The sequence below is a fragment of the Lucilia cuprina genome, chromosome 5, assembly GCF_022045245.1.
Source record: "Lucilia cuprina isolate Lc7/37 chromosome 5, ASM2204524v1, whole genome shotgun sequence".
NCBI classification, from domain to species: domain Eukaryota; kingdom Metazoa; phylum Arthropoda; class Insecta; order Diptera; family Calliphoridae; genus Lucilia; species Lucilia cuprina.
The window spans coordinates 36451227-36474257 of record NC_060953.1 but is presented as its reverse complement, the minus strand read 5'-3'; the positions used below and the strand labels follow the sequence as shown (position 1 = coordinate 36474257).

The following is a 23031-nucleotide window of genomic DNA, read 5'->3' as shown; positions in this document are numbered from 1 at the left end:
TAATCTTCTATTCCTTCAACTTTTTAATAAAGTTTATGGATTGTTGTTCTATTTTCTTCTTTTATAATTGCGTTTTAATGATATCCAAATAAATTAAATCGAGAAAGCGATTAACCTGTAAAGGTCCACATTTATTTTGGTCGCTTATTGAAATATAGTCGAAACTATACTATAAATTTTTGTCCATAGAAGATACCATATAATGGTTTATACAAGAGATTATAAACTAGACTATTGTTCAGATTTTTATGTTCAACACCACATTATTATCAAAACTGTAAAACAGACTATAGTTCATAGTGTATATAAACTATAAAACAGACAACTGAACAGGCTGTCGCCAGACTATAGCCAACCAAACCATAATTCAGAACAAAGATTAAAGTCTAGACTATATTTCAGATTAAAGTCTAGACTATAGTTCAGATTATAGTCTTAATGGGTTAGCCAATAGGCTACTCTATAGCCCAGGCTATCGGCTAATTTATAGCTCAGGCTATAAACTACTCTACAGCCCAGGCTAAAGCTACTATATAGCCCAGGCTATAGGCTTAATGGGTTAGCCAATAGGCTACTCTATAGCCCAGGTTATAGGCTAATTTATAGCTCAGGCTATATACTACTATATAGCTCAGGCTATAGATTACTATATAACTCAGGCTATAGACCACTCTACAGCCCAGGCTATAGGCTATTATATAGCCCAGGCTATAGGCTACTCTATAGCCCAGGCTATAGGCTACTCTATAGCCCAGGCTATAGGCTACTCTATAGCCCAGGCTATAGGCTACTCTATAGCTCAGGCTATAGACTACACTATAGCGCAGGCCACAGACTACACTATAGCGCAGGCTATAGACTACACTATAGCGCAGGCTATAGACTACACTATAGCGCAGGCTATAGACTACACTATAGCGCAGGCTATAGACTATACTATAGCCAAGATAATAGACCAATTATATTTCAGACTATAAACCGTTCTATAAAATAAATTATAGACTAGTTTAGTGACTAGACTAGATTAAAGTCCAGATTATAGACCACAATTTAGCTCAGACTATAGTCCAGACTATAATATAGATTCTTTTGCCCATACTATAGAATTAAATCTAATACAAACAAAAGACCAAACATAGTATAGTCCAGACAATAGAGCAGACTATAGTCGAGACTATATTTCAAATTTTGGTTCGATTGTAGAATAGAATATAAAAAATACTATGGACTAAAGTCCAGACTATAAAACAAGTTTCATTTAATTTTAGTGTTTACTCATAATAATATTTATCTTTAAATGCGGTTTTTTGTGGTCCAACATTTCTGGTGATTTTAAAATCTCAGAAATCATATTAGAAGATGCTTTCTAAAATGTACAGGATTCGAAACTTAATCTATAACCTAATCTGCTAACTACTGTTAACTTTTATTAAACAATTTAAAATCAGCTAATAAGTTAAACCAGCAAAGTATCTAAAGGATTTCAGAACAATAAAAAGCAAATTATTCAGCCACCTTAAAATAGTTATATTATTACAGAATAAGCATAAAAATTTGGCAAGACCTGTAGTTAAACAATAATTAAAAAAATAAATAATAAATAAACAAAAATAATATTAATAATAAACAATTTTATAAATGAAGTCATAAGTAAATTTTGTTACAAACTGAGAAGCCATTTTGCAAAATAAATAGTAAATATATTTAATAAAGTTATAATAAAAGGCATGCATAATAAACCAGTTAAATTAATAAGTTAATAAACAAATAAATTATTATTAAAAAAAATACGTATTAAACTTCTTTTTCGGTGTTGGGCATTACAACCGTTATTTGTTGTTGTTTTTTCTTTTAGCAACTACATAAACTTGTACACTATACATATTCCGGGAGTTAAGAAAATAGGAAAGAGTGAACAAAAAAAAAATCATTCCATTACAGTTTGGTTAGTAACATTATCTGGATTATTATTGCTTCTGGAGGAGGTAGCAGCACGTAGTGTTTTACGCAAAAAGCTCTCCTTACGACGAGCCACCGTACCATGACGTATATTTTTAGGTGAAAGACTACGTGGTGACGATTCCGGTGAACTTTGTGGTGATGGCAACATGTCACAGGGTATTAAATTGCCATCATCATCATTACAGTACTTTACCGATTGTACGGCCGTTTTCTTTTGACGTCGCATTGCGGAAGTTTGTGTTAGTAGAGATTGGGTGCGTGTTAGAGGACTTGTTAGTTGAGAGCGTTTTTTACCGCGTACTAAAGCACTACCGACTGTACCGCCTCCAATAGCAAGTTTGCCAGTACCAGAGACGTTCTTCATATTAGGTGGTAGTTGAAAGTGATAGTTGTTGTTAAGTTCGTTGAGTAGAAATTTGGAGCAATACTCACTGCTGTAGGTGGAAGCCGAGACGCTGGTCTGTTGTTTACTATAGTCCAGAGGTTTATTGCCGGCCCAGTCGAGCAGATCACGATTGGCCTCTGAAACAAAGATGAAAAGAACGAGCTTTTTTTCAGTATGTTTTATAAAAAGATGATAATAAGTTAAGATGATAATAAGTTAATAGATTATGGACTAGTCTATAGTAGAGTACATAGTAGCGAGTATAGGAGAGTCTGAAGTCGATATTATAGTCAAGTCTTATGTTATGTTTAAATGCCTTATGCCAAAACGATTATTAAGTTAACTATGGTTATTAAAACCTGTTTTTATATGGAAAAACTGTATAGTAAATTGTTAACTAATCGTTTTTGCATAAGGCCCTTAGGGCCTATAACCGAGTCTTTAGTAGTAACTATAGTCAAGTCCATAGACGAATGTTAGTCAAAATTAAAGTCCATTCTATATTATAGGCTTTATTAAAGTCTAAAATCGCGCATAGTCTATATTTGAGTCTATAACTGAGACTATAGTCAAGTCTAGTCGAGACTATAGTTGAGTTACTTTTATAAGCGAGACTATAGTCGACTCTAAATGAGAATCTGTAGTCAATATTATAGACGTGTCTCCAGTTTTCCAGACTATAGTTGATGATGTAGCCGAGTTTATAGTTGAGTTGGCAATCAAATGCAAATAAATAATCAGATTAGTAAATCTAGAAATAAATTGATTCTGATGTTAATCCCTTTAGATGTAGGGTTCTATAGTTGAAACAAAAAGTCGACTTTTCGACTTTTTGCATTTTATGAAAAGTCGACTTTTTGCCTTTTATGAAAAGTCGACTTTTCGACTTTTTGCATTTAGTTAAAAGTCGACTTTTCGACTTTTTTCATTTAATTAAAAGTCTATTTTTCGACTTTTAATATTTTATAAATAGTCGACTTTTCGACTGTTTTCGACTTTTTCCGACTATTCGACTTTTTCCGACTTTTCGACTTTTTCCGACTTTTGGACTTTTTTCGACTTTTTTCCGACTATTTTCGACTTTTCCGAAGCCAGAAGCGTAAATTTATAATGTTGCCATTTAACATTATATTATTATTATTAATAAAAAAATTTATTTATATTTTTTCTATTTGTTGCAATTTTGTGAGTTTTTTCAACTTCTTTCTATTTTCGACTTTTTCCGACTTTTCGACTTTTTTTTTGACTATTTTCGACTTTTTCCGACTTTTCGACTCTTTCTGACTCTTTCCGACTTTTCGACTTTTATTTACAAAGTCGACTTTTCGACTTTTTTCATAGACGATAGTCGAGTTATCGACTTTTTTGGAACAAAATAGTCGACTTCGACTTTTCGACTTTTTTCGCAAAAAGTCGATTGTTCGATTCTTCGAAAGTCGATTTATAGAACCCTAGTCGAGACTATTGTAGAGCCTGAAGCCGAACCTGTAGTGATGTTCATAGTCGAGTCTATTGACGCGTTCATAGTCGTGTCTAGTGTGTAGTCAAGTCGTTTTAGAGCGGGGTTTTGAGTTGGCAATCAAATGCCAATTAATAATCAGATTAGTAAATCTAAAAATGATGTTAATCCCCTAAGATGTTTTTGAGTACAAGATTTAACTTCACAGTGTTGCCATACAAAACAACAGAAAACATCACTGTTTATTATCAAAACAATGCATGTTTAATAAAAAAGAAGAAGACAATTGCAAATGTAATATGAAAATTAATGAACACTTAAATTTAAAACAAAAAAATATATAGTGAATTAATACTAATCGATAAATAAACATTTTAATGTTGCAACTATTGTCTAGTCCATAGTGTAGGCGCATTATAGTCTATAGCCGAGATGTCAGTTTAGTCTATGAATGAGATTACAGTCTAGTATATAGTAGAAACTTTAATCAATTTTTAGTCCATATACTATTAATATAATGAAACTACTTTTGATAATAGAATTTGTTAATTTCCTATTAAACTAACCCTACAATTCTAATGACTAATTCAATACTAATGTAAGAGACCTAAATAAATAAACAACAATTTATGAACTCATCGAAAGTTAAGATAATAAATAGAATTCCCAAAATTTACACTAGATATGACTTCCGATTAAATATTTAACTAAAATAAAAAGACAATCAAACAACATAACTACGGGAAAGTAATTATGGGCGAAAGTGGTGTGATTTTTCAAATCGAAAATAAATCACACAACATTACAAACGGGTTTTTTCCTATTTGAGGAATAATAATTAAAATGACTCCATTATGTCTGGCAAAGAATACAAGGCAACTGTGTAAATAATAAAAAATGTTATATCAAGTTAAAAAGAAAAGCCGACCATTTTAATTGACTCTGATATTACTATTTGGGGGATCAAAGACTTGCCTCTAACAAATAGTTAGAACAGAATAAATAAACAAATAAATAATAAACAAACAAACACTTCAAATAAGTCAATATTGAATTTGGCAATTAGTTTAGAAAACATTCAATATGGAAATGTATCTATAGTTCTGATTTGGGCGAGTAGTAGGAGGTGTTGTTTGTTTTTCCTATTTTTTATGTTTTTTTTTAGTAAGATAAGAAAGTTAATTTTGATTGACAGCTAAAGATAACGAACTAAAAATATTATTACACTAAACGATTTTCTATTAAATAAAACGTTACAATAAATTTATTAAGTTAAAAGGTGTTACTTACTGTAAGTATTGCAGAGCAAAGCAAATATATTGGATCTTCCAAATTGCATGGCTATATGTAAGGGAGTATAACCCTGTAAATGAAAGATAAATTAAAAATAACAAAAGAAATACATATTATTTGTAGGGCATACATAAAAGGATTAAATTATTAAAAATTTAAATGCAAAATAATTTTAAATTTGTTTATAAGTGTAAACATTAAAAAAAAAAGAAACTACATGACAGATTTTAAAATTTTTGAGTAGCGTAACAATTTTAAAACCCCTTCTTCTACCTCTTTTTTATTTAAACTACACGCACACATTACTTTAACATTTCCATAAAATCGGGCAGGCAGTCAATACTCACAGACAGACAGACATACACATGTAACACACCAAAGTGTCAATCATTTCATGTTGATTTGATTTCTACATAAAACTGATTAAATTGAAATTGTTTGAGTGAAAATAAATGGTACATATGAAGCGAAAATCTCATGCTTTTTAAATTGCTCAAGCATATTTTAAAAGGATACATTCTTCTAGGATTTTATTTCTCGAGACTCTAGTCTAATTTATAGTCTAGTTTATAGTGTAGTTTTTAGTAGTCTGTAGTAGTTTATAATCTATAGTCAATCGTTTAGTCTACAGTTTAGTCTATAGTTTACTCTATAGTCTAGTCTATAGTTTAGTCTATAGTCTAGTCTATAATTTAATCTATAGTCTAGTCTATAGTTTAATCTATAGTCTAGTCTATAGACTAGTCTATAGTCTAGTCTATAGTCTAGTCTATAGTCTAGTATATAGTCTAGTCTATAGTCTAGTCTATAGTCTAGTATATAGTCTAGTCTATAGTCTAGTCTATAGTCTAGTCTATAGTCTAGTCTATAGTCTAGTCTATAGTCTAGTCTATAGTCTAGTCTATAGTCTAGTCTATAGTCTAGTCTATAGTCTAGTCTATAGTCTAGTCTATAGTCTAGTCTATAGTCTAGTCTATAGTCTAGTCTATAGTCTAGTCTATAGTCTAGTCTATAGTCTAGTCTATAGTCTAGTCTATAGTCTAGTCTATAGTCTAGTCTATAGTCTAGTCTATAGTCTAGTCTATAGTCTAGTCTATAGTCTAGTCTATATTAGTCTAGTCTATAGTCTAGTCTATAGTCTAGTCTATAGTCTAGTCTATAGTCTAGTCTATAGTCTAGTCTATAGTCTAGTCTATAGTCTAGTCTATAGTCTAGTCTATAGTCTAGTCTATAGTCTAGTCTATAGTCTAGTCTATAGTCTAGTCTATAGTCTAGTCTATAGTCTAGTCTATAGTCTAGTCTATAGTCTAGTCTATAGTCTAGTCTATAGTCTAGTCTATAGTCTAGTCTATAGTCTAGTCTATAGTCTAGTCTATAGTCTATAGTCTAGTCCAGTCTAGTCTATTGTCTAGTCTATAGTCTAGTCTATAGTCTAGTCTATAGTCTAGTCTATAGTCTAGTCTATAGTCTAGTCTATAGTCTAGTCTATAGTCTAGTCTTGAGTCTAGTCCATAGTCTAGTCTATAGTCTAGTCTACAGTCTAGTCTTTATTGTAGTCTACAGTCTAGTCTATAGTCTAGTCTATAGTATAGTCTATAGTCTAGTCTACAGTCTAGTTTATAGTCTAGTCTACAGTCTAGTCTATAGTCTAGTCTACAGTCTAGTGTATAGTCTAGTCTATAGTATAGTCTATAGTCTAGTCTGCAGTCTAGTCTATAGTCTAGTCTATAGTATAGTCTATAGTGTAGTCTATAGTCTAGTCTACAATAGTGTAGTCTTTGATAGCCTATTATATGGTTAAGTCTAGTCTATAGTCTAGTAAAGAGTCAAGTTTATAGTCTAGTCTATAGTGTTGTCTATAGTCTGTTCTATTATTTTGATAATGAATAACTTCTTTTAAATCACTGTCTCTGCTCAAAACACATCATTGTGTTACTATAGAAAAACATTTCATTTGTCGCGACAAATGTGTTGCCAATTTCTATTTTATATAAATGTAAATATTTTACATACTCTCAACACACAAATACATACGTTTAATATAGATTTGTAAATCTGTATATTTAAATTTTAAAAATTTCACGTTTGACACATAACAAAATTGAAATTGCAAAATGTTTCTTTCTTACTATTATTAAGTGCCAATACGAGGAATAGGTACGTATGTATGTACATTGGCCCAACCCTTTTTGCTATAACTTCATGTTTTAAGATTCGTTTTGGTTAAATGTATGTTTTGTGTGTATGTGTGTGTTTGTATTTTTTGGAATTTTTCAGCTTTAAAATCTCTATATATTGAAAGTGTCTCCATAAGAAAGAGAAAAAGTATCTTTTATTTCAATTGTTAAGTAACAACATGTTGCCATATGCTGTGTTATTAAGTTGTAAACAAAACTATTGAAATTTTTTGTATTTGAAAGACATCTTTGATTTTTATATATATGTTATTTTAGAAGTTTACTACTTACCCCATTCTGTGATAGATTTCCATTTAAATGTAATAAAAGCGATTCATGAAATTGATATAAAATTGGAAAAATTAATATAAAATAATTGGAAGTAAAATATAGTAAAGATTTCAGTTTTGTTTTAATAAATTACCGTTTGAGCATTAACATCGGCCTTGTAGGTTCCCGCTATTAATTTGACAACATCTTCATTGCCTTGTTTGGCAGCCCAGTGCAAAGCAGTCTGTAAATAGAGATGTGATTTTGAAAAATATTATTCTGGAATTTTAGGATATAATTTCTGCTACAGTGCCTCTTTAAAGTATTCGGAGTCAATTAATCCCTTCTATGACAATATGTTTATATCTTCTTCGTTTTTAGATATATAAGACATTATCGTCATAAATGAATGACAGTTATCGATTATTATACCAAATGTCAAACAAACAAATTGAGCTAAATCATTAGGCTAATGGCTCTAAATTAACAACTAGTATATATCTGTCTGGTGAAGACTCTTTTTTGCAACCATTCAAATTCACACTATAATTTTCTTTGTAAAACATATATGTGATCAGTTTATAGTTACGAATTAATAACTATTTACAATATCATTCGTTTTATTGCAAAAACTTTTTTTGGGACATTTTTACACACAGCAGATTATTGGCAGATGATAAAACAATGTGTTAATATTGTACGTTTTTTTTAACAGCAACTTGTCGAATGTGGCCGACAACTTTTCGTATTGCGTGCTGGCAATTTATTTTAATGATAAGTAACCGGTGAATATTATATTTTTATGACTTTTTCGTTTTATTTTTTTTTTAATTTTTTTTGTTTAATATTATGTGTAAAAGTAAAGTAACAATTAACAAATTGCAAAGGTATTATTAAAATAATAATATGTCACATATTTAGTTGTTAAAATTTAAATTCAAAAAAAAATTTAGCAATTTACTAAAAAAGGGACAATTTAAACGAAATCGATTGTTGCATAGAATTTGTCTAAAAAATAGATAATGTATAAGGGAAGTTTAAGGAAAATGCTGGTATAATTTATAGTCCTGTATTGCACATTGTTTCTTAATGAAAAAAAGTGAAAGTTTAACAAAATTTACAAAGAAAAATATTTAAAAATTTTTCTTTTAAATTTTTCGGCCTAATAGTGTTTGAAATGGTTGTATTTTTTGTGGGTTTTCTTTATCAACAGTTTATAAACAATTTATTTAAAACTCGTACTATATATTAGTATCTGATACATTTAAGATATTTATGCTTTTAAAGCTTTTTTGCAACAAACAGAGGCTTAAACATAGATTTGGACAGACATATTGCAGGCTTCATAAGTAAATGGTGTGTTTTAACACACACACACTCCAGATGTGGAGGACAATAGAATGAAGATTAAATGCCGACAACATGAGATTGTATTGATATCTCAGAGAAAAAAATGAGAGAGAAATAAAAAAACTTCCAAACAATTTCAGGTGCTGATACAACTATTGATTTTGTTTTTGCTGCAATTTTTCTGTTCTTCTTCTTATTGTTATTGTTAGTAGTTGCATGCTGCTGCATGTTCGTATTTGTGTTGCAATGTATGTTTAATATGTTCTTTAGTAGGTCCAATGGTAGATTTTATTGTTGGTGTGTATGGGATTGTTGCAAAACAAAAGAGTTTTTTTTTAAAATCATGAGAAGTTTTCTTAAACAGAGATATAATAATCAAATTTCTAAAGAAATTTTTTAGCTAAAAACGGCAGCGTTCATATACACTGTGAGAAAATGTTATATACAAGAGCGCGGAATATGAGCTGACGTTTAGTCAATATTAATCTCGCAGAAATACATAACATCTTTACTCCGCCCGGGGGCATATTACCTTGGTGAAATCTCCACATTGGTGTTATTGCAATCCCGGGGAACAGAGGTGTTACCAACAACTCTAGTCGGCCGGGACTATAAATTGGTATTTACAGTCTACTGCCTGGCTTAGTCCTTGCATAGATTGAAAAGAGGTCGAACCAGAGCACCAGATAATCTGGTACTACGGTTGGCTAGTTGAACGCAGGACTATGTCCTGGCCGGTCAGTTGGTTGAGGTTCCTTCGTAGTGACTGTGGTTAAAATTCAAATTCGCGGGAAGAGTGAGTTGCGGTTAAAATACTTATGAAAGGTAAAGTCAATATTTCGGGATAAGTGCGGTGCTGTTGCCGAAACAACAGATACCCCACAGAGGAGTGACTGTGGGACTAAGCGTTGGGAATGAGTTGGTATTACGGGATGAATTTGGGGTACGGAGGGCCTTACCCCACCCGTCTACCTATAATGAATGTGTCGTATGCATTTCTATTATGAATGTGTCGGATAAATGAGTTGTGTTTTGGGTTGTCTGATGATGGATGAAAGGTATCATATACAGATATGTTCAGAGTATACTCTGTTCATATCAGAATTACCACAGTGTGTCCCTGTGAGTAAGAACAAAGTCTCGGCTTATTGGATTTGTTCGTACTTCGGTCTACCGGTTACGTCTCTAAGTGCTGTTGCCAAATCAACAGGTTGTAAACGGAAGTGATGTTTTATATCTCGGAAGTTAACAACGGGCCAGCAATGGTCAGAGATTAGATAGATCAAAGTGCTTGCACATGGACCGGCTCAATCCAAAATTTTGTTCAAATCGGTGAATATGGAAATCTTTTAAATTAAAAATGCGTTCGTAAAGGTTGTTATGTTGTCCCATCAAAATTTAGTATACTAGCTCTAATGGTTTCCTAGATATAAGTATTTTTACACACCCGTTATTGCTAATCCGCCAATTTATTACCCAAATGTTTATATGAATGTCAAAGTTGTTCATGCAAGACTTAAAGATTTTAGCTTTAATAGCTTGCCAGTTTTAAGAAATTTTGTATTTAAATCATATGGTGCCACGCCCCCTATTTGCTAGTAACACGTAAGATATCTTTAGGATCTAATTCTATCAAACATGCATTTGCAACGTGTAAAAATATGTATTTGTGAACAGAGCAACGTATTTGCATTTAAAATTTATGCACCACAAGCATTTTTTTCCAGTGTATTTTAAAAACCCGAACCATATTAACATGTGTTTTAGCCTATCGATCGATGTATTTCATTTTCAAGTCATGTGAACACTTTGTTTTTTTTTTTAGTTATTTTGGGGGGGTTTTAAAAGAACTATATCAAAATGAAAATGTTAAGAGACCAGTGTTTAAAAACAACATCTCGTACATATTGTCAATTACATTGCGTATGAAAACGATGTGCATCCAACAACAATAAAATGCTCCTCCGTTTTTACTAAATTATTATGTTAACATGAATATAATTGAAACAAGAATTCACTTATACGAGGCAATTTATTTATTTTACTCCAACATTTTGGCATTAGCAGCATCCAACGAGAGGAGCAAAGCAGAACAATCGCCAGCCAGTTAGCCAGTGCTTCTGTTGTGTACATGAATTTGTTCGATGGATGGAGGCTGCTAAAGAGAAGTACATAACAATAGCTGGCAATTGATGGTCGAACAAATGTGTTTAGAAGTACAAGCAGATTGCTTATGTTTCTTTCTACAAATATGCACTTAGATTTTATTTACCGATAGCTGGAAATACTTCCACCACCACTATCACTACTATACATTCACATAAACATTCACATGTATAAAGCCAACAGACTCCAGGATGTTTTAAATATGTTTGTTGGTTGTTTTGTGGAACTCATAGGAGCATTAATCCATCCATATGTTTTGTTTGCTTGTTGCTGTTGTTGTGTCTTTCGGCTTTTGCCGCTTTTAAACAAAGTGTCTCCATTAAATGTTAATTTATTTAAGACCAACTTGGTTTTGGCATTTGCTAAGAAATTTTTTTTCTCGATTTTTTGCAGCAAAAATTATAAAAAATTTTCTTGTATCCAAACAATACTGCTCTGGCTTTATAACCAGACATCTGTATAAAGAAATATTTGAATGGGTCAGTATGATCGTAGTATTGTGTTCCTGCTTAGCGTCGCCCTATTTTGTCGAACGATTTGTTTTACTTCGTGTAATTTTTTTCCAATGTGTTTTATTATTGTTGCTGCTGCTGCAGCTACACGCAACAAAACACTTTAGTTTTATTATTACGTCCATTTATAGGTCTCTTTAGCCAAGTAAGGATAATCACACAACAACAACAATAATAATAACAAATAACCAAGCCACAACAATAGCAACAATTTTATCGAAAATATACATATATTCAAAACAATAACTGTTTACTTTCCCTAGAACGAATGGGAGCATAATAAAAATGTTTCAAATATCGTGAGACAAATCGGACTTTCTATGTAGCCTTCCCTTATGATGAGATGAAGAGGTGATAGATCGAAGTGTGAGTAGTAAATGGCTAAAAGATTATAAATTGTCTTTTAGTTTATCCGATCGAATGTAGTGGGTTCGGTACCCATCATGAATAGATAGATTGATAGATAGATAGATAGATAGATAGATAGATAGATAGATAGATAGATAGATAGATAGATAGATAGATAGATAGATAGGTAGATAGATGGATAGATAGATAGATAGATAGATAGATAGATAGATAGATAGATTGATTGATAGATAGATACATAGATAGATAGATAGATAGATAGATTGATATATAGATAGATATATAGATAGATAGATAGATAGATAGATAGATAGATAGATAGATAGATAGATAGATAGATAGATAGATAGATTGATATATAGATAGATAGATAGATAGATAGATAGATAGATAGATAGATATATAGATAAATAGATAAATAGATAAATAGATAGATAGATAGATAGATAGATAGATAGATAGATAGATAGATAGATAGATAGATAGATATATAGATAGATAGATAGATAGATAGATAGATAGATAGATAGATAGATAGATAGATAGATAGATAGATAGATAGACAGATAGATAGATAGTTAGATATATATAGATAGATACATAGATAGATAGATAGATAAATAGATAGATAGATATATAGATAGATAGATAGATAGATAGATAGATAAGGAGTGAGATCGAAAAATTCTTAACACACGTTTTTCATTACATTTTTCAACCAAAGTATTATTTGATTTTTTTTTTGATCAAGTTACCTTTGAAAAACATGTCAGTTATTATGTGTAATGTCAATTATATTAATTTTTTTGTTAATCTGATTAAAATGAGTGACCAGAAAAAAGTGCGTATTGGAATTTTTAAATATTTTCAACTAAACCCAACTTGGTCTTACAAAAAGTTGGCCAAGCATACAAAGGTCTGCCGTCAAACTGTTTCCAATGTTATTAAACAGTACCGAGAGAACTTGTCAGTTGATAGAAAACCTAGTTCAGGTAGAAGGAATGGTCCACATGATGTTTCTAAAGCCAAAAAATAGAACGCATTTTCAAAAGAGCTCCCAACACATCCGGTAGGAAAGCAGCTCGGTTAGCTCAGTGCTCGGACTATTTGGTACGAAAAGTTAAAGCTAATGCAGGTTTAAAAACATACAAGGCTCAAAAAGTTCCTGACAGGAACGCTGCTAATATTTTAGAGGCCAAAAACAGAGCACGGAAATTGAAGTCAAGTTTTATAAAAAATATTCTTGCTGCATAATGGATGACGAAACGTATATTCTGGCAGATTTTTCGCAACTTCCAGGTCAAAAGTTTTATGTTGCTGATACTCGAGGGAATGTTGAAGAAAAGTTTAGGACCCAAAAGCAGACAAAATTTCCCAGAAAATTCTTGGTATGGCAAGCAATATGCAGTTGCGGCAAAAGAAGCCAATCATTTGTTACAACGGGCTCTATAAATACCGAAATTTACATCAAGGAATGATTACAAAAAAGTCTGCTTCCATTCATAAGACTTCATAATGTGTCCACTTATTTTTGGCCTGACTTGGCATCCTGTCACTATGGTGAACAAGCCCATGAGTGGTACAAGAACAATAATGTGGTATTTGTACCAAGAGAGGAAAATCCTCCAAACTGCCCGGAGCTAAGGCCAGTGGAGAGATATTGGGCTCTTGTTAAAAGAGAATTGAAGAGTACAAAAAAGGTGTCCAAAAGTGTGGTAGATTTTAAACGGAGATGGACTACATGTTCGAGCAAAGTGACAGAAAGCGCTATAAAAACGTTAATGGAAGGGTTTCCGAAAAGGGTTCAAAATTTCATCACTAGTGATTAAAACTATAAAAATATTTTTTTTTGTAAATTGTAATAATAATTTGAATCAAATAAAAAAACAATAAAGCTGTAAGTTTAGAGGTTTCTTTTTTATAAACATATATGTATGTTAAGAATTTTTCGATCTCACTCCTTAGATTGATAGATAGATAAATAGATAGATAGATAGATAGATAGATAGATAGATAGATAGATAGATAGATAGATAGATAGATAGATAGATAGATAGATAGATAGACAGATAGATAGATTGATATATAGATATATAGATAGATATATAGATAGATATATAGATAGATAGATAGATAGATAGATAGATAGATAGATAGATAGATAGGGATCTCTTCAACCGATATTTTGATTTGGTGTAGGTTATAAAAAGCTCAATCATATAATCATGTTCAGTGTATTAACGAAAATATACTTGTATTTGAAACATTCTTGCATACTTTAATTGTACAGAGGTTCACATTTCACAAGAACGTAATATTTTACAAAATGTTGTATCTATGGATTCCTCATGTTTTATTACAGAATCATTTGCTACCATGAGAAAATATCTGAAGGTGTATGTTTGTATTTTATTTTATTTTTTTAATGTCACTGTCTTTATTTCATACGAATTCCTCAAATATTTTGTTCGTGATCATAAAAAGGATGCCAAAAATAGTTTCAACTTTTGTCTTTTTATATTTTTAAGGTTTTTAAAGCGATAATGTGAATTTTAGTAAAGAAATACATACAAGTATGGAAATAAAAGGGAACCTATCAGTAAATGTGTGATACATATTAACACCACAAATGTTCGCTTATACAACAGGGTGGTTTAAAAAGGTTTACAAATTTAATATTTACACAATTATACAAATTAGGAAAGAAAAATATAATAAAACTCGCTGTAGAAGTTTCTGACACTATTAATATATATTATACATTTAACAATGTAGTCTTAAAATATTGATATTATAATATAAAAATTGTAACACCCTGTATATGTTTGTTTAGCAGGATCCTCATCTATATACACAAATATTCGCGGTTGCTTCATGATGGTTTTTAGTTGCAGATAATATTGAATTGTTTAAATTTCGTTTTAACAGAAATCGTTATAAATCTTTTTCTGATCTGAAACGTTTTTTTTTTTGTTTATATTTTCAATACGGCTCGTTTTTCGTTCGTTTTGTCTGAAATAACTCGTGAAAGGTAAATATTTTCAAGGAAGAAGGAATGCGCGATTGCGTATGAAATTCAAGAATCAAGTTTTATCCAGCTGATTGCAAAGATTGTAAACTGGTGATAAGAAATGAGTTGTTTTTTGTTTTCGTATAAGCAGATATTCCTGGAGGAACCTTTAAAACAGCAGCAGAAAATTTGCATAAATATGAGCAGTTTGAAGGGAAAAAAATCAAAAAGAAAACAAAAAATTCGTGGGATAAAAATTTTGAAGATTAAAAAAATCAAAATAACAAGACCAAAGTGAAATTTAAAAGATTTATTTTTGGAAAATTAAGGTTTTGAGCATGAAATAAAAAGGAATAACAAATTTGAGAAATATATGACTTATAGATAGATAGTTAGATAGATAGATAGTTAGATAGATAGATAAATTATAGACAAGACTATAGACAAGACTATAGAGTAGACTATAGAGTAGACTATAGACTAGACTATAGACTACACTATAGACTAGACTATAGACTGGACTATAGACTAGACTATAGACTAGACTATAGACTAGACTATAGACTAGACTATAGACTAGACTATAGACTAGACTATAGACTAGACTATTGACCAGACTATAGACTAGACTATAGTCTAGACTATAGACTAGACTATAGACTAGACTATAGACTAGACTATAGACTAGACTATAGACTAGACTATAGACTAGACTATAGACTAGACTATAGACTAGACTATAGACTAGACTATAGACTAGACTATAGACTAGACTATAGACTAAACTATAGACTAGACTATAGACTAGACTATAGACTAGACTATAGAAATAAACAATAGACTGGAAAATAGATTATCAATTTTTAAAATACTATATAATATTGAAATAAAACTCCTATTAAAAAACTTCCTTAATTCTCCATTTAATTTTTACCTCACAATAACAGTAAAATCACCCTAAATGATATAACTTTGAAAAAAAAAAATTTAAACACCGGAAAAGGAAATAATTTCAAGACTACCAACCATGTTGATTCGTTTGGTGTTCAAAAGCATTGACCAAATATGTTAATACACAATGATATTTTCTATGCAGTTTATGCTTTTGCATTCAACATGCTAAACTTGTAGTTTAATGCTTCATAGATTTGTTGGAATCTCTTTTGGAAAACTTAATTTCTGATAAATTAATTAAACAGAAAATTCATATTTTAGAGAGTGAGAGAGATAAGACCTGCAATGCGAGGTAAGTTTCCAAAATTTTTGCGATTACTTGTAGTTAAATACTACTGGTTTTGAAAACTTAAGTAACAGACCTTTCAATGTGAAAAGGCGCCTCGTCAGTGCCATTAAAATGAATGTTACAAGTAAATCATTTCAACACCAGCCACATTTTAAAGTGAAAATTTCTATACACATACATCCATCCATCCATTTACTCATTTATGTACATGAAACGGCGTCAGACGATTCGATCATAATTGCAATTGTTTAACATGACATGATCATGTGCGAATTTATTTACTTTTTTATTTCTGTTTTTTTTTAGCTGCTTGTTTGTTGCAGCAACATCTTGTTTAGCCGCGAAAACTCTTGTGATGCTGATGAGTTGTAGAAGTGGCAAGAGCAGATCCGTAAAGGAGGGGCCTATTAAACAAATAACGAACAAATCCCAGCTAAACTAAAAACATATTTATGTTGTTCATAAAATATTGATAGTGTTGATGTATTTATGAGATAATGGTACCGACAACCAACACAACACCAGCCAAGTGATTTATGTTGTTTCCAAAACAACAAGAACGACAACAACAACAGCAACAAAAAATCCATTGTTCTTTTTAGCAATTTACTGACAACCCGTAAGAACCAAACAATTTATGCTCTGACTTCCCTAAGGAGTATGAACCAGTGAGTTAAATACCAAATTTGAATATAATCTTTCTACCAGAATAATCTCTTCATGTACTTGGACACATATTTCAGTTATAAACATTGCTGTCACATTTATTATATTGGTGTGTGTCTTTTATTTAATTTTCTTGTGTGCCCATAAAATCGATGTCCATATTTTTTTATGTGTACTGCACCCAGGGAGTAGCTGGGTTCGGAAAAAAATGACAAACTGCCGCAAATTTTGTCGCATTTATGTTGTACAAACTTGTTTCAATGTTTTACAAGTTTTTTCCTTTATTGTTGCTGTTGTTGTTTTTTTTTGTATGCAGAACATGTGCCACTGTGGCGATTTGTCTATTTATAAAAAAATGTTATTAAAGTGCTATTATTTTTCTTAAATATACGTGAAGGTCATTAATAAAATTGAATTTATTTAAAATTATTATTTTTTTTGTTTTTATAGTATTAATGCGTATACCCAGCAAACATTTTCGTTTTAGTAGCTAGTAAGTGTGACTCTATTGTAGGGAATGAACGGAAGAAACACATACTTTGTTTCCACATCTAAGATTCAGATTGTTAAACGGTTGTCAGATTGTAAGAAATTCTTACAATTCATTGTCAAACAATTATGACACAATAAATTTATCTGTAAAAATGTCATTTTACACTGTTGTCAGATCCTATTTAGCTGCATATGTTTCTTTCAATGCACTGTGCTGCAAGTAGAAATAATTTATATGGAATGTGTGTAGTATTGTCAGATATCTGCCAATTGTAATGTAATACGATTGTGCACATTTCACTGACAACTATGTGACATCTGATTATTATCTTATGTTTGTCAAACCGCTGTATTTTTGTTCCTATCTATGAATAGGCAATTGGCAGTCCTATTCCTTATGTTTTAAGATAAAACAATTCTTCTCTTTAATGGGCATATTTTACAATATTCAAGTTCAGAATCGATAAATTCGGAAGATATTAATGGTTTCCATCAGGATATAAACGATGTACAACGACAGCACGATATTGAGGTTGATACAGACAATATATAACTGCACAGTTCATACAGGTGCAAGTAAGACACAATTTAATCGAAAGCCGGACGATAAACACTAGCCTAAATTTTCTTGAAAAATAATGGCAATGACGCTGGAGTTGTTCTCCAATTCAGACTTGAATTACTAATAATCATTTCCACTAACGTCTAACCACCTAGTTGGCACTTTCACTTCACTTTCAGTATTTGGCTCTTTCACTTTACGTCTAACCACCTACACTTTGAAAACCATGTCATTGAATGCGGGGATAATCCCAATTACTATCCCCAAGTAATGTAAAGAAAGGCGTCTATTCTATTCTTGATTATCTAAAGCCTCCCACAAACTATGATAAGTCAAAATTTTTTGTAGAAGAGAACGGACGGGAAGCACAATCGACAAAAAATACGGTTTGAAAAATTGACAGTCGAAATTATCCAAAGAACATGCAAGTCGTTTTAAATCAGGGATGTATTTTAACATAAACACAAAGTATAAAAGGAAAACAGCTGTTTTCATCATGTTATTGTTTTATTTCAATCGAGTAAACACAAAAAATATAAATCATATGGCCTTTACTTTTTTTGTCTTATGGCTGAGATTTCATTAGACTTTAAATACGTAAAGTGTGATCGTGTGAAGAGGCCTTAAGCGAAACCTTTCTGACTACATCTCTGTAATTAACCCAAAATGAGGCTTCAAATAACTAGCTTAGGACTTTACCCCTGAACTATTGGATTCTTGTTGAAACTTTGTCAGACAATTAACCGAAGACGTAAATTTTCTCTGCGCAATAAGTTTTTACTGATGTTTGTAGAAAATACCTTAAAGTAACTATTCGATTCCGAATCATTTTCTGATTTAGTCATTATCGTAACTATTCGATTCCGAATCATTTTCCGATATAGTCATGATCGTCTAAATCAATATCCTACAAGACGATGGTACAAACAAATTGTTGAAAATTCGTTTTGAGAGTTAAGCTGCCTTTACACGATCACACAAGTAATATGATATGTACAGTACAGATATGATCGTCTAAACTCAATATGTAATAAAACCATCACACATTGAAAGAGAATACGGATGGAAAATTTGACAGTCGCGTGGATCTCTTCATTTTTGGAAATGATTCAAAACACAAGCAGGTCGCATTAGATCAGAGATGTATTTTTATGTAACAGCTGTTTCCATCTTACTTTGTTATTGTTTTATACCAATCATTAGACTATACGTACGTAAAGTGTGATCGTGTGAAGTGCCCTTTAGTAATTGGACTAAATTCGTTGCTAGTTTAACACAATTTTCTAAAAGATTGTAGTACGATAAATCTGTATCTGACCTATTTTTGGATATATTTGAGACGTTATTGCCTCATGAAAGAAATTTTGATTTAGATTTGGATTTCACCTCTCTGATTATCAAATTGTTGGCCTGTATATATTTTGGTGACAAAGAAGTCTTATGTGGACCAAGTTAGTTGGACAATATTGTCTGTTACTTTTAAAACTGTTTTAAACATTTAACTTTTATCTCAACACCGATCCAGGATTATATTATCTCATTAAGTTACACATGAAGATCAATTCGATTGACACTCATTTAAAACTTTAGGTGGCAGTATGTAGCAGAAATAGGTTAAATACATAACTATCTTCACTATAAAAAAGCTATAAACTAAATTTTAATATAAAAAACAATATAAATAAAACTATAAAATACTTACATACTATAAAAGTTTCCAAAAAAAATTGTTTTAACGCCATTATTGCCACCATTTAGCAATAAAAGAAAGGAACAGCGGCATGTGTTTGTTACATGAAAAGAAATTAATAAAAAAAAAACAATTAAATAAAAAATAATTATAAACAAAATTACAGAAAAATACCAAAAATAACTATTAAATTTTGCAGTTAATCTACCCTTTGTTAAAATATAAGATAAAAACAAAATTTGTCTGCAATAATTTTTTTTTTGGTTCTTAACGGCAGGATACAATTGAAAAATTGCAACACAAAAATATTGATGATAAATTTTTGGCAAATATTTGTTGCATAATAAATAATTTCAGCAATATCCTTGTAGTTAAAGAACAACTAAGACAAGGACTTACAATCGTTTATATTTTTTTATTATCTTAAAATAACGTAAAATCAAAAACCTGTCTTTAAGTCATTGGTGCATTAAGTGTAGGGTGCAAAATGTTGTTAAAAAGTAACTAAACTGCAGGTGAGTGCTTAATGTACCAAATACATGTAATTATAAGAAGCAACAACTCTTAAGTACTTGTTATCTTTTATTATTGGAATTCTACAATTGCGATCACTTTGTAATTAGCTGCTAATGCAACATCTAGTTAATGCAACAGTGAAATAGCGTAAACATGAGGCTTGCCACTCAGCCAAGGCAGGGCGTTGGTTGTTAATAAACTGCAACTGCAATAATAACAGAAGTACTGGCAGCTGTTGTCCTTTTTTTGTGCAGAAAATTATTGGTGGCAGTTGAGGAACGTGTGTTCATTTGGATGTACATACGTCACTATGGATGTCCTTGTCTTATTAATTTAAAAAAGAAAACACAGTAAGAGTGGAGTAAATAAATTGCATTTAGAGTGCTAAATATGATAATTAGGGTTATGTGATATCTTTACTTTTATTTTTACTTTTTATCTACTTTGTTTTTGTCTGGAGAAAAAGTTACAACAAGTGAAGAATATGTTACTTTTTTCAATTTAAACTTTATTTAATCGTCAGTTAAAGAGAAAAAAAAACTAGATGCTTTACTTTCAATATGATAAGGGTTTTCATAACGGGAATATTTTCCCAGAATACTCATGTGATTGCTTTTAAATGTGACGCTTAATATTCAGTAAAACTGTATAACATTCGCTGAACAACACGACTCTTTATTATTTTTTTACGCAAAATGATTCTCAAGTCTTAATTTTTTAAAAAGCTCTTTTTTAATTTTATATCTTCCTATCTATCTATCTATCTATCTATCTATCTATCTATCTATCTATCTATCTATCTATCTATCTATCTATCTATCTATCTATCTATCTATCTATCTATCTATCTATCTATCTATCTATCTATCTATCTATCTATCTATCTATCTATCTATCTATCTATCTATCTATCTATCTATCTATCTATCTATCTATCTATCTATCTATCTATCTATCTATCTATCTATCTATCTATCTATCTATCTATCTATCTATCTATCTATCTATCTATCTATCTATCTATCTATCTATCTATCTATCTATCTATCTATCTATCTATCTATCTATCTATCTATCTATCTATCTATCTATCTATCTATCTATCTATCTATCGACCTATCTATGAATTGCCAAAAATATGAGCCTCTCTAACGATATTTTCTCTCATTTATTTCCGTGGCTAACAAAAAGGTCGGCAAATTAAGAAACCCTAAATGTAATGTAAGACAATTATTCAGTCAGTTTGTTGGTCAGTTATAATCATTCAGTTTTTTAGCTTCTTATTTTGTAATAAAATAAAAGCCAGTTTTTCTTTGGAGGCGTTTTTTTGATCGAAATTTGATATTTTTCCGATAACAAACACGCATCGGTTTGGATAAATTTTCTCTCTCTATAGCAATATTATTGTTGTTTTTTTTTGCATACAATTTTGAACTCATTCATTTATTCATTCATGTGCTGTTGAGATGTTTGAAGTTGTTTGGCAATGCAGATGCTTGTCTTTTTTGATGGTTTAATGTTTTGTTGTGTCTGGTGTAGATTGTTTTGCCACCTTTATGCGCGAAAGTGTTGCACAAGTTGCTACTATTTTTTTTTTAAAAAGTTACTATCATGTGTGTGTGTATGTAGTTTGATCGATGTGGTGAACATGTTACATTTCATGTAAAACAATAATTTTTGTTTCCCATTCAATGAATATATAATGGATTTTAAATGTTTCATTATATTTAATCCAACATTAATTTTTAGCTTATTAGTTGGAAAACATTGGCTTTTTAGCACTAATTAACAAACGACTAGATGTGAAAAGTAGACTAGAGATACATATGATTTTCTAGTTAAAGACACATGGAGTTTTGAAATGCTGTTTTTTTAGTCTGATTACAAGTTAATAACAATTGTGTAATAAGAATTACAATAATAAGTGTGAGATGTTTTAAATAAATATTTTTTTTTGTTTTAGAAAAAATTGGGCATAAAAATATAAGTTATGGAATTGTACATAAACTTTTTTTATGAAACAATATTTTATAAGAATCGGTTCTTAATAGACCCTATCCTCGAGTAAAAACTTACATTGAAAAAGTAAGGGATTAAAAAGCTAAAATTTACTTACACATTATCATTTTATCACGGGGATGTTATTGAGTGACAAGTAGTACTTGTGAAGTACTAACCACGCTCGCTTACATATAGGGAGTTAGGTAAGTACTTACTACTATCGCCTGCAAATGCGGGAGTTTAGACATGACATCTGCATTACTAAGAAGGACTCCAGTAATGACATACAAATAATTTATTATGTATGTACTTACTTGACATATTTCTATCCTACATTGTTTTAAACACAAACGAAGAAAATAATATATATTTTTGGTGAAAACTTGTAAACAAAACTACTTACTAAACTCCCGCATTAGCAGGCGACAGTAGTAAGTACTTACTTAACTCCCTACATGACGTAGTAGTTATTGAAAAGTAAGTTGTTAATGAAATACAAAAAGGACCTGTATTCAATATTTTATTAGAAGTAAATGGAATACAAATAAAGAAAAATGCAAAGTTCCATTAACATGGGAAACATTTATACTGCAGCCGAATCATTAGAATTCACAAACATCGTGCAGGACCATAAGCTGCACCACAGACATTAAAATTTGTCCACCTAGCACTTTTATTTGATCATTAATAATTTTTCTTATTATAAGTCGATAAAAACAGTTTAATAGACCACAATTTTAATATCATTTTAGAGAACTTATCGTTATAATTAAAAAAAAAACAAATAATAATAAATTATAATAAGACTAAAAACAAATTAAACTATGTCATCACAATTTTTCCGCCCAGTGTATATACCTTGATCATTTATCATTCTGTATTTATTTTGGTCGGTTTTAAAGAACAGA

At 30.7% G+C, this 23031-nt stretch overlaps 1 protein-coding gene across 2 annotated transcripts in view; it reads right to left on the bottom strand.

The window, feature by feature from the left end:
* Positions 1 to 23031, bottom strand: part of LOC111675052 (ankyrin repeat domain-containing protein SOWAHC) — a 140308-nt gene that overhangs the window by 2538 nt on the left and 114739 nt on the right. For both annotated transcript variants that reach the window (XM_046951704.1, XM_046951703.1), the window contains exons 6-9: positions 7701 to 7790; positions 7568 to 7573; positions 5097 to 5169; positions 2395 to 2484 (exon numbers count right to left, since the gene is read on the bottom strand). In XM_046951704.1, the coding sequence (XP_046807660.1) occupies positions 2395 to 2484; positions 5097 to 5169; positions 7568 to 7573; positions 7701 to 7790 (259 nt within the window). The remainder of the gene's footprint in view (positions 1 to 2394; positions 2485 to 5096; positions 5170 to 7567; positions 7574 to 7700; positions 7791 to 23031) is intronic.